The sequence below is a fragment of the Pseudoliparis swirei genome, chromosome 17, assembly GCF_029220125.1.
Source record: "Pseudoliparis swirei isolate HS2019 ecotype Mariana Trench chromosome 17, NWPU_hadal_v1, whole genome shotgun sequence".
NCBI classification, from domain to species: Eukaryota; Metazoa; Chordata; class Actinopteri; order Perciformes; family Liparidae; genus Pseudoliparis; species Pseudoliparis swirei.
In genome coordinates, this window is record NC_079404.1 from 13,501,516 (window position 1) to 13,513,755 (window position 12,240).

The following is a 12,240-nucleotide window of genomic DNA, read 5'->3' on the forward strand; positions in this document are numbered from 1 at the left end:
ATGAGTTGCTTAAATCAAGTCTAGCTTGTGATCAAACTATTAACTTGCCATGACTCATTTACTTACTGACCAATTGAAAAATTTTAATGTCACGATATAAATAAAGTTTGAAAATAATGTAGTCATATTACATTCGGCAAAAAAAAATTCAAGCTTCAGAAATGCTTCGGTGAGTATCTCAGTATATCCCTTTACCGCTAGACTCCAAGTTCCCACAATGCAGTTCGCGTAACGTTGGTCGATTTGCTGCAGGCGGGAGACCTTCATGTTGCTAAGAGGATTCTAACGTTGCAGCTCCGAGTCTCTTATTGTCGCGGTCTGTAGTTGTCGTCAGTCGGACTAAGCCTCAAAATGAGAAGAGCAACAGCAAGTCAAAGAAACACCCGGTAAGAAAATCTCCCGGACTTTTTGTGCGCTTCTCGGCTAACGCTAGCTAAACAGCACTTCCTGAATCAACGACGTGCGAATATTCAATGTTGTGTTTTTTTTTTTTACCGGAGCACTGGGTAATGTGCACGTTAGCTACTGTAACTGTGGATGACTGTCATTGTTTCCCACGGCAGGGAGCCATGCGTTAAGTTGAGCCGTCTGCTCGCACAATGTAAACACGCTCTTCAAGTCAGTCACCTTGCTGGCGTCAGCCAACGTTACGTATTGTTTCTAGTAGCAAGCGCAAACTCTACCATACTAACTGTGTCCCGTGTTACTTTGTGAACACTTGTTCATAGTTGAGTTTTTTTTTAAAGTGGTCGCTAACGTTACTGTTCAAACCTGTATGGTTAAAGTTGACCCCCTGCTGCCACGAACGTAGCTGCGCGTGATTGGCAGACAGGCAGACACGGGCTCGCAGGTGTCGTCCGTGTGTTGGCTGCGGAGCTGCTCCGTGTGGTGATGCGTGGGTCGTTTCTACTATACGTCGACATCTTATTTGATAACTGGCCAGCTAAGTGGCGCTGTTATCGCCTCGGTGTCCAGACTAACTTTAAAGAGGTAAACATGATCAGTTCCACCTCTCTGGCTTGCACAATTTCAGAAGACTTTCCCCCGTAATGAGTGACAACGTGTCGCATCGTGCACTGTCATGTGCTGCTGGCTCGTAAAATTCAGCGTCACATTTACAGCGTGATGCTTGTCTGTCGCAATCAGTTTTCATGGCGCACTCTAACTTTACTTTACCAACCAATGTTTTTACGGGTGTTGTATTACTGCTGTTCAATACAACAGCCTTGCATTGGTCTAATAATTTTACTCATTGTGTATTCATCTGTAGACTCCAGTATAGCTTTGATGGTGGATAAGTTTGTTTTGAACTGGTTTGAAGTCAATAGTTAATAACTTATCTGTATCTTCAGACCCTTTTCTCCCCACAGTAATTAAAAGAAAAGCAGCAACCTTATTTGGTGACGATCAACAACAACATAACCAGTTGAATGCTTCTTTTATTTTTTAAGGAAAATCATTGTTTTGTGTGCCATCATTATGACATCTAGACGGTGAATGCAACAACATGCAGCTCTATGTCAGACGGGTTCTTTGTCTATTCACTTCCTTTTGGAGCATATTCAAAACGTATGTGCAGTTATTAATAGTGTCATCATATGGTGGAAAGAAATGATGGATCTTTTTCTGCTAAAACAACATGGAAATAACCTCCTTGCATCTGGCAGCATGACAAAACATGACATACAATTGATTGAGGAGCCCCAGCTACAGTGTCTCTTGGGCCCTGGCTGTCTCCCACCTGATCATACTTGAGCATTTTAAGGCACTAAATATTTTTAGATGTAAGGCCATAATGCATAAATGTTTCTCTTGTCTTTTAGTGAAGGACCTCATTTTTCCAGCAGTGCTCCCGACCCCATCTCACATTGTTTCTCCAGGAGAATCCAATGAAACCGTCTCAGCTCCCTCACCGGCTTTCTCACCCACCTGCCAGTAGAATGTGGCCACTTCCTAGCCCTGAGCTGTTCCACGGGGACAGACTGGGTCCACCACGGCACCCTCCTCCACCACAACACCTTCTTTATCCAACAGGACCAATCCATTCTCCAGGGTTTGTTCCAAGCAGCCCAACTTACATTGCTTCCTCAGGGAATAGGTCCCATCCCCTAGCAGGGGGAAGACTGGGTCCTCTGCAGTACCAACACCATCAACCTCCAAAGTCTGCTCCAATATGCCCAACTAACAGCAGTACTACAGCTAGTTGGCCACAGCCCTCACTTCCCAGTATATTAGGGAGTAAAAATGTCATGCCACAAAGACAAGCGTCAAGCAAGGTATTTCTTTATGTCATTGGTGAAAACAATATTTGTTCAATTTGTATTGTGTTTATTACCTGTTCTGCAGTATAGCCTTCAAGTCATTATGAATTGTTCTGTCTATTACCATTTACTTTGTTAGGATCAATCCAGTGATGTGAAGAGTTCCATAGATACTATCCAGCTCCAGAGGCCCCCGCTGACCCCGTCATTAAACACCAGAGGTGTTCAAGAAGGTTACCCACTGCCCCTCTCAGACTCTGAGCATTGGAGCCCTGGGAACAGCCAGCTTTCTCCCAGTACCTTGTCTTCTGACGGGAGTAGTGTTTCCAATATAACCATCATGTACAACCCTGTACCCCCTTGCCAGGTGAAACTTGTCATTTGTTTGATCTAGTTTAGAGTTTTGATAATAGATTTTGAGCTGTACATTACTCAAAAAGCCCAGTCTCAAGCTGGGGCTGGGCCAGATGTATGTTCACTTGGGGAGAGCATGGTGTGTTTTTTTGCTCAGGCTTTGTGATATAATTTTTAAAAACAAAGATGTTGGTGATATAGCTTTAGATAAGTTAAAGAACATTTGTCAGAATTGTAGGAAGGCAGTGTACTGATATGTTTGAACTGAGTGTCTCTTGTAAACTTACCAGTGTGTCATCTAGATTTGTTTTATTATGGTGTTTTATAGTATTGACACTGTTATTGCAGTTGTTTTACCTGCTGCTGAAAGTCACTTTTTTCTTCTTTTTTTTAGGACCAACTACATAAACGAACACCTTCAAGTGAAAACCTAATTCCAGGTAATATTGTTAAAGTAAATTGGCAATTCTTAATTGTTGCCCTTCTTACTCCAAAGCTGTGATCTTTAGCCGTGTTGGCATGTTATCTTATTGGCATTGCAGTGACAACAGACATCAGGTGTTGAGTTTGAAAGTTTCATTGTCCTTTCTGTAATTAATGTGAATTCACTTTACTTGAGACTGAAGATTGATCGCCCTGGGAATATCAACTGGTTTGGCATGTTTTATTTGTGAACACTGAACATTAAGAAAAGAAAGTATATTTTTGACGTATTTCTCTGTCTCCAGTAGTGGATTTGAATTGCACATCTCAGAAGAGGCACAGGGAGTTTGAGGACCGTGACGACAGTCCCAAGAAATTGTGTGTTTTGGGTATGAACTCTGGCGAAGCCCAGACCCCAAAACCCACTGTTGGCAACTCACTCAGCACTTCACTGCCGTCTCAGCTGTCAGCAAGGTGTTTTTCAGTCTTGGAACAGACACCCAAAAACACAAATAGCCATCTGTGCACAGAACCAGAATGCGGCCCGTCAACATGCTCTGAACTGTCATCCACATTGAAACCTACCCAGCCGTCACTCAAATCTTGTTTAAAGAAACGACCACCGATGGGAGCAAAGCAAGTCGATATATATGCTTCCCAAGAACACAGTTTGAATGTAATAGAGTTAAGATCACCTTCAAAAAATCCAGATGAAGAAAGTTTGAGGGAAAAAAGCAAAGTCACCGATAAAAAGGACACATTGGCCTCTTTGTTATCCCCCGAGGTTCCCCAGATGGACACAGGCAGCTCACCTCATGTTCAATTTAGCTGCCACCCCTCTGTTCATACTTACCACATTACCTCAAGCTTACCAGGGAAGACCCTCAGCGGAGGTCATCACATGGAGGAGAGCAGAAAACCGGACAGTAGCACTCCCAAACCATCCTCAAAAACCAATACTGCTTCTGTGAATTGTCGCTTGGTAGAACGGAATAAAACTTCCCGTCCACGAAGACCTGTTGCAATCCCGACTGATTTAGATGAGCTATTCACCCCTGATCCCATGACCTATGTAGTCAGCTCTGGCCATAAGACTGCAAAGTCCAAGATGGTTGGGATCAAATCCCCCGCCTCAGAGCACAGCTGTTCATCCATCGCTGTGACCAGCGACAGTACTCCAGTTACTGAATCCTCTGGTCGCAACACTAGTTCTCTTGCAGTCAACACCAAAGTCTCTTCTGTGTCATCAGTACAACACTCACAAGTCACCATGCCAATTGTAGCTTTAGAGCGGTTACGATTTGAAAACTTTGAATCCACTTGTTCAAAAGACTTAAACAACCCCCTCCCTTCTTCAGACAGACGGCTTAATGATAAGAGTTCTAAATCTGAGGACAAACACACAGCTCTCCTCCCCAACAATGTGACCGGCTGTGCTTTAGAGACTGGCCCCTCAACTTCTTCATCCCATCGTTCTCCCTCTCCGCTGCTGGAGAGGCGGACAAGTGAAGGTCGTGGAAAGCCGGTGATTGAAGAGGATCCTTCAGATGTTGAACTGGACCTAGACCTGAGCTTTGCGGTAGATTTGGATCTAACCCAGAGCTCCCAGAGCAGTGAGGAGGACCAGCTTCTTTCCTTGCAGGAGATGATGGAGCATGTTACGAAGCCTCCAGCTAAACCAGAGAAGGAAGCCTTCTCAGAGCCTCGTAAACCTCGACATCACAACTGCCCATCAAAAACGGTAAGCTTGAACTGGCTCCTCATTATTCAACACAAAGTTATAAATGTGTTCTCATCAACTCGCTGAGCGACCGGTAAAATCATTAAGTGATGTATGTTGTGTTTCCCACAGCAGTCATTGCCAAACCCAAAGTCAGGCATCTATAAAAACAATCTTGACCAGATGCTGAAGGAAATAAACACCAATAAAAGGTAAATTATGGGGAAAATCATTTTCATTCCCGTTTTAATTTGAGCTAAAGTGGCTGCACATGAGAGTTAACTTCCTCCACATTGTTTTCATCCATCAGAGCTAAAGATATTGAGGCAGAAATTCTCTCTGCATGTCAAGAGGACCTACTGAAAATAGTGGAATATGAAGAGGCTGAACAGAACCGGGAAGAGGGCATCTCCAATGAACAACAGTAAAGCATACATACGCATGACACCATGTCACCGGCACACTGGAGTTTACTGATCTGCATTATTGTGTTTGATTTGCTTTTCTAGGGAATTCCTGCAACGCTATTCTTTGATGTCCAACGCTATCCGAGAAGTGCCTCCAGGCGAAGCCGTGTTCAACCTGGAGAAGTTTGGGCGGATCTTCGACCAAGATACGCTGCATCTCAGGCGATGCATGGTCAATCCACAGGGGACAGCCCAGAAAACGCTTCTTTGGTGAGTTGTGTTTGGATTTACACATGAAGTTTCAGGGCAGCAGCTCATTGACTCAAAAGTAGATTGCCATGAAATCTGATATTGGTAGTCATTGTCCCCAGAGCCATTAATCCTGCCCATGTTGAGTGTATGTGTATATATGTATATATATATTACTGTATTTGTAACATCAAATCTATTCAGAACAGTTGATTCTTGCTTAGATGGTTAATATTTTGTAACTTGGACACTCCTTCCGCTTTCCTCTTGCTCAACCCTCAGACCAATATGTGAAATGGTGTTCACACAATAATTCTTGCAATCCACTCTGATAACAGCATAACAGTGCTCACAAGGTTGAACTCAATTGATTTAAATGACATTGGTGTTCCCTTTAAGCCACCCTCAGGTTTTTTTAGCTTTGCCACTGGAGAAATAAATTTCCAGCGTGTTGTTTGTCTTTGTGTGGGATGTGGTGAACATTGCAGGCGATTCTGATAATTAACATTCCACTTTTCATTATTTGCTCTAATCTTTCTCTTCTATATGTCACTCCAGGTCTAGCCCTGCTCAACTGAGATTGCACATAAATATCGGATTGTTCCAGGAAGCTTACGACTGTCGCTCGCCCTGTCCAACTCAGGTTACCCGTTTCCTATTTAAGGTAGGCCCCATACACACACATGTGATTATGTGACAAGTCGTGATTTATGTCCAAATGTCTGAACTTTGGTGGTAATCTTTGTTACTCCTGTCAGATGATGTCAGTCCATAGTGAGAGGCTGGTATCCGAAAAGATACTACAGACTCTTTGCGACATCGCCTGCACTGCTGCTTATCAGATAGGTCAGCCTTTTGGAATTTCTTATATTTAGTGTTTCCTCACTATTACTATTAGACATGTTAACATGTTTTTTTTCCCCATGTGAATCCTTCCTCAGTGAAAAATGGAAGCCAGCAGTTTCAAGTGTGGGTTCCCAGTTTGGCCGATGTGGCCCTTGTTTTGATGAATATGGGAGTTGCGTTTGTTACTCTCTTCCCTTTTGAGGATCTGCAGCCTCCATTCACCGAGGGAGATTTGCTGTAAGTTGTTATCCTTTCCATAAGATTGCTCATTAATTTAATTGTTTCCTATGTAAAAGAGTTGTTTATTGAATGTTTCTCTTAAATGTCAATCAGTACATTTCTGTGTGCTTGTGTAGGGAGGACATTTATATCAAAAGCGAGAGTCCCTCCAGTAAGAAGGAACAGAACCCGTTCCCCGAACACAACTGCAACAACATCTTGAAGGTAAGACACAAAAGCAAACGGTGGTCTGAGAGGAACAGTTGGCTGTCATGTCTGCAAAAGAGAGTTTGTCAAGACCAACTTCTCACATCCTCCACTTGTCGGCTGTGGCTCCTGTGTTCTCATCTGCAGTACCTGTCTTACTGTATGGGCCTCTGTCCACGAGTGTACAGCGACGATGAGCTGCTGTTGCTGCTCGCTGTGGTGGGAAAGGTGGGCCTGGACACGCGGCTCCTCCTCCAATCTGGGGTGGAATTGTACCCTCTACAGTACAAAATTATCAACAACATCAGGGACTGGAACACCATGGTCAGTTCATGCATGCCTCGAATTCCTTGAAATGTGCTTTTTTTTAATGCGTGGAAAAGTTTAGGAAAAACCTGAAATGTTAGGAATATTTTCCAATATTATCGAAAATGTATAATATCTATAAATAAATTCAATTTAATTAGTTATTATTTCTCTAAAATGTTCTCAGCTGCCAAGAATCTGTATGGCCCTTACTGATCTGACAGATGACCACCACAACATGTGCCTGCTAGTTCAACTGCTGCCTGACAACACACGTGGAAAGTAAGTCTTTTACGTTTTTTCTCTGGTCTCCATTTTTTGCCACACAATCAGCCTTTTTTTACATCTTTTTGTATGGCACATTAAAAAGTATTCACTTTTGTTTTTACAGGCAACTGCGACGACATCTGAGCCTGTCCATGATCTCTAAATTGTTAGATGGAAATTGTACTTACAGACCTACAGAAAATGAGTTTCAGGTAACTTAAACCTAGAGGTTCTTTTAGCCCTCAGCACTTGAAATATATACCTTTCTGTCAATGACTTTCTCTTACTCTGGCATGCTTAGCTCTCTGATCTAAGGCCCTACCTGCCCCGTATGCAACCCTCCTCGCTTCTCCGAGGCATGCTAAGCTCCAGCAGGAGTCACAAAGAGAAGGATGAGGACATGGCCACCCTAGACCAACAGGTGAGAATACGCCTCAAACTGATCCAATCTGAAATGACCTTGATATTTTTCTTGTTTTGCATGTATATTTTTTTTTTATTATGTGTATGTAAGCACAACATTTAATCTGACTGATATTGTGAATGCATCAAACGTGTTTTGTGAATGCATTAACATTTTTCTTTCCATTTATTTTGTGTCTCAGTCCTACTACCTCTGCTATAGCCTTCTGACTTTGGCAAATGAAGCTTCCAGCTATCAGTTCTTCCCAGCTCATCAAAAGGTAGGACTTAAATTACATCCTTTTTCTGGTCTCAAGTTTTCAGCCACTGGTTATTAATCAGCTGATTTTTCGATGTCTCAAGATGGTGATATCCATTTGCCTGCGAGAGGTGTATTAATGTGTGTTGCCTTTTTCTTCTGACTCAGAGACAACTGCTGTCTCTGTGCTCCGAGCTGGAAACGCACGTTAAGTGTGACATCAGAGAGAGTGAGAAATGTCTTTACCGGAGCAAGGTGAGTTTGATTTCCAAAAGTGTATGTTTATGTAGATCAGGCCTATTCAACTAGCGGCCCGCGGGCCGGATACGGCCCGTTTGAGTTTAACTACGGCCCGCAAGACTGCCTGCAAATCAGTATAGCTTGGTAAGAAAAAATAAAACTGACGGACACGCCTCTTTTATACATTGAGACATCTAACCCAGAGCCATTGAGTTTCACTGTTGCCTCAACCAAACCTGTATGGTTACATCTTTATGTTACGCACCCGTGTTGGTTGCCGGTGTTACACCCCTACTGGTTTTCAGACCTACTGGTTTCCCTGCGCGTGCGTGCGTTGTGTTCTCTTCACATCTGCAGCGGGGCTCTGTCTCGCTCACCAGATTCGTCACACATTCACAAACATATTGCTGGAGATCTTTAAGCCACCGTTCATATCCATTTCGGCGATTACGATTGTATAAGTGAGCAGTGCATCACAGCCACGGATGAAGAAATACATTTTCGAAAAAATAAAAATAAAAAGATCGCCCGACCTGGTTTCGATCCCTTTCACGCAAAAGGAGTCTGCACTCAAAGACATGCAGTCTGTGCGCTGCGCCACCAGATATTAGTTTCAGCTCAAGTAATTTATATATTGATCCATTAAGTCACATTTCTTATGTTTTCATGGGAACAGTTTGGTTGAAGGGATCTGAAACAACTGGTTACCTTGAGAGGATATTTACACTTTGAAACATGTTCGCAACACTTTTGCCACACAATACCGACGCATTTTCGTGTGTGACTATTTACCTGTGGAAATATACATTACTGTTTTTCATTTTTAGCCATTATTTTATCAATATTCTGTGCGGCCCTCACACCCCCCGTGATTTTCTTATTCGGCCCACTTGCTACTGAAGTTGAATAGCCCTGATGTAGATCCAGATGCAGTATAAAAAAGTTTAACAACGAAAAAATTCTTCTGCACTTTCTGAATGCTTTCAAATTAAATGTATGTAATTGGTTTGCAGTCAGCCATTAAACACATACATCAAAGAAATATGTCAATCAAACAGGAAGAGATAGACACCATCCATCTTGGATTATTGAGCCAACTAAAGTACACTTCTTGAGAAGGAAAGGATAGAGGTTGCTGCCAGTCTATTTATTGTAACAGGTTTGGCCTGCTTTACAATGCCTCAAGGGATGAGAGGAACTCTATTTATTGTGGCTTTTGCTAAATTAATGTGAAAGGTAATAAGATCGGGCGACAGAGACGCAGTGATTAACATAATTTTGTCAATGAGATTTACAATTTTACACTGCAATAAGAAAGAAGTAACTGCGTGGACTGAGTTGAATGCTGAGGAAAGGTCAATCCAAAAGCTGAAATACAAAGCACAAGGCATCCTCAACACCTGTACCGGTCTGGTAAACAAGATTGAGTCGACCTACCTGACGTTCCACCTGCCTCAGTATCTCTTGTTTAACCAAGTGTTCATTTAGAAGTCAGTCATGTTAATAACCTTTTCATCGCTACATTGATGTCAGTGGCGGCAGTATCCCTGATAAAGTTACACATTGAACACACATCATTATTGTAACTCACTATTACATCAAATTTTTCATTATTGCTGAATTTAGGTTAGTGATTTTAAGTAAAGCACTAATTAACAGTTAAATCAAATTTAATTTGGAAGTATACATACATTACTATCCAGATGAGCTTAGAAGTGAAGGTTATTTAGTTCACAAATGTTTGTTTTCTGTGTCCAACCAGTGCAGGATACCAGTAAGAAACGAAAGTGGAATTCCTAAGAATAAAAACTTTATAACTAGTCATTTTTAATTGTTGAATTCAAAAACAGAAAATTGGCTTTTGTAATAAATAAATGTTTTGGAAGCAACCCTATTCTTTAAAATATCATAGATTAAATTAGTCTAAAATATGCCAGAAGATTTGTCCATTGTTCCAGAGCCCACAGTGGCATCTTTACATTGTTGCTATTGTTCATCAAGATTCAAGATTCAAGATGTTTTATTTGTCACATACACACACAGGGTGTGCAGTGAAATGAAAGTGGCAATGCTCAGCAGGAATGTGCAAGGGCAACAAGTACACACTATTTACAAATAAAAAACAACACCCAACAACAGTCCAACACCCAACGATATTCAATTTACTATCATAAAGATTAACAACACCACTCTAGGTGCTGAAAGCAGTAGAGTTTGAGCTTTTAAAAATCATAATTGTTGACAAGTTAATTTATCATTGCTGACTTGGTTTCAAGATGCAATAATGCAAGCCAATCATTCAAACTAGGATGTGCTCTCCTCTCCTTCTAGGTCAAGGACCTGGTGGCCAGGATCTACACCAAGTGGCAGATGCTCCTTCAGAGGACCAGGCCTCTCCATGTACAGTAGTTTTATTTATTTATATACAACATTCTAAGTGCACAATGTTTTATTCAGACAGACAAAAGCAAGAGTTACTTTAGGAGTTCTCTTAAACAGTCAAACGATTGTAACATTGTATGTTTTCCTCCTGTAGGGCAAGTTGTATGATTATTGGCAACCTTTGCCTGTTGATGAATTGACAAGCAGCCAAGATGAGCAGGAGATTGACAACAGTGATGATGGAGAGGGGCCTGTGATGGAGGAGGATGAAGAAGAGGGAACCAATGAAACTGAAGATATTCTAAGTATTGCGGAGGACGAGAACGAGGAGGACAGAGACGATACAATGGATGACTCAAATGAGACGAGGGACAACTCGAATCCAGAAGAAAAGTTGGGAGATAATACAATGGATGACTCAAACGAGACGGTGGACGACTTGAAGCTAGAAGAAAGGGAGTTGAACCAAGAGATGGATCCTAAAGTACGCAAGCAATTAGAGGCTGGAAAGATGGAGCGTACTGAGGGGGAGACTGAACATCTGTTTGAGACCAGAGAAACCTCTCACCGCAACCAGGTTGCAAGCATTTGATTTAGTGTCATAGGGATTTGATTTATTATCAGCTCTTGCCTTAATTTTAAGATCAATTTGCACTATTTGCTCGTCCTCCTCTATCCCTAACCCTCAAGTTTCATTGTCAGTTCACATACGAATTGTATATTTATGAATAAACATTTTTAAGAGAAGTTAATTTTTGGTTTGTGTTGTACAAAAAGATAGATATTGTCTTTTTAAAATAATCCCTTGTTCAAATTCTATGTACATTACTTCTCGCTGCGCCTCTGTTTGGACTCTTACGTGTGTATAAATTACAGCTGTTGAGTTCCCACAACAACCTGTGTTTGATGGGAGGGCTTGTTCTTTTTTATCCTTGTTCTGCTATGTTCATTTGTTGAATTGAAGTCATTTGTCACTGTGCAACTCTGAAACGTGAAAGCCATGTGCCATATGAACAACTTTCTCCTGCCTCAAGTGGAATCATGTGACACTGTTCAAATCTACTACAAAACCAAGCTTGTTCTGAGGTTGGTCACCAGTTATTTTTTAGTTACGCCAGTGGTAACTGGAGTAAGATCCGGTCGGAACCCACAAGCATTCCCAATAACAAAGCTTTGTTATTTCCAAATGTCCCGGTAAAGTAGAGACCTGAATGGATTTCTGCCATAAATATTTTTTTACGTTTACACCTGTATGTTTCTTACTGTGACAAAAAAATCTTAAATTTACTGTAGATATGAGTCCTGGTGCACATAATCTTGTTTGTTCAATTATTGTAATACTGTTGCTGTTTTGATGGATGTGTGCAATTTGTAAGACTCCTTTTTGGAAAATATTTTTTTAATTATTAATACTTTTTTATAGATGTTGCCAAATAAAGAAAGTAAACTGTTTACATAAACAACTTTTTTAACAATCATGTTGCCTGCAATAGAACGTGCTGAGCACAATGTATTTCACTCCCTCTTATCAATATTAATATATTCATCGAACTATAACAGCGAACTTATTTGCGATAGTTGTGGTGGTTTCTTTAAGTTTCTTTTTACCATTTTTAGCAATTCATCACCATTGATGAACCCCATAAAGAAGATTAAATCGTTTTCAACAGTAGTGCCTTCGCAGTCGGATTACGTGTG

The 12,240-nt window shown here is 41.4% G+C and overlaps 1 protein-coding gene across 2 annotated transcripts; it reads left to right on the forward strand.

The window, feature by feature from the left end:
- Nucleotides 1-238: 238 nt before the first annotated feature.
- slf2 (SMC5-SMC6 complex localization factor 2) lies at nucleotides 239-11,994 on the forward strand. 2 transcript variants are annotated; one of them, XM_056435817.1, is made up of 20 exons: nucleotides 239-386; nucleotides 1,824-2,276; nucleotides 2,401-2,628; nucleotides 3,010-3,055; nucleotides 3,344-4,779; nucleotides 4,891-4,970; nucleotides 5,069-5,182; nucleotides 5,268-5,435; nucleotides 5,973-6,078; nucleotides 6,173-6,260; nucleotides 6,356-6,497; nucleotides 6,617-6,704; nucleotides 6,834-7,010; nucleotides 7,180-7,274; nucleotides 7,384-7,471; nucleotides 7,561-7,680; nucleotides 7,865-7,942; nucleotides 8,089-8,175; nucleotides 10,492-10,560; nucleotides 10,697-11,994. In XM_056435817.1, the coding sequence occupies exons 2-20, from the start codon at nucleotides 1,890-1,892 to the stop codon at nucleotides 11,132-11,134; spliced, it is 4,035 nt and encodes a 1,344-aa protein (XP_056291792.1). In that variant the 5' UTR covers nucleotides 239-386; nucleotides 1,824-1,889; the 3' UTR covers nucleotides 11,135-11,994. The 2 variants fall into 2 exon arrangements, with proteins under 2 accessions (XP_056291792.1, XP_056291793.1); XM_056435818.1 differs by having other exon boundaries at nucleotides 3,347-4,779.
- The last annotated feature ends 246 nt before the right edge of the window (nucleotides 11,995-12,240 follow it).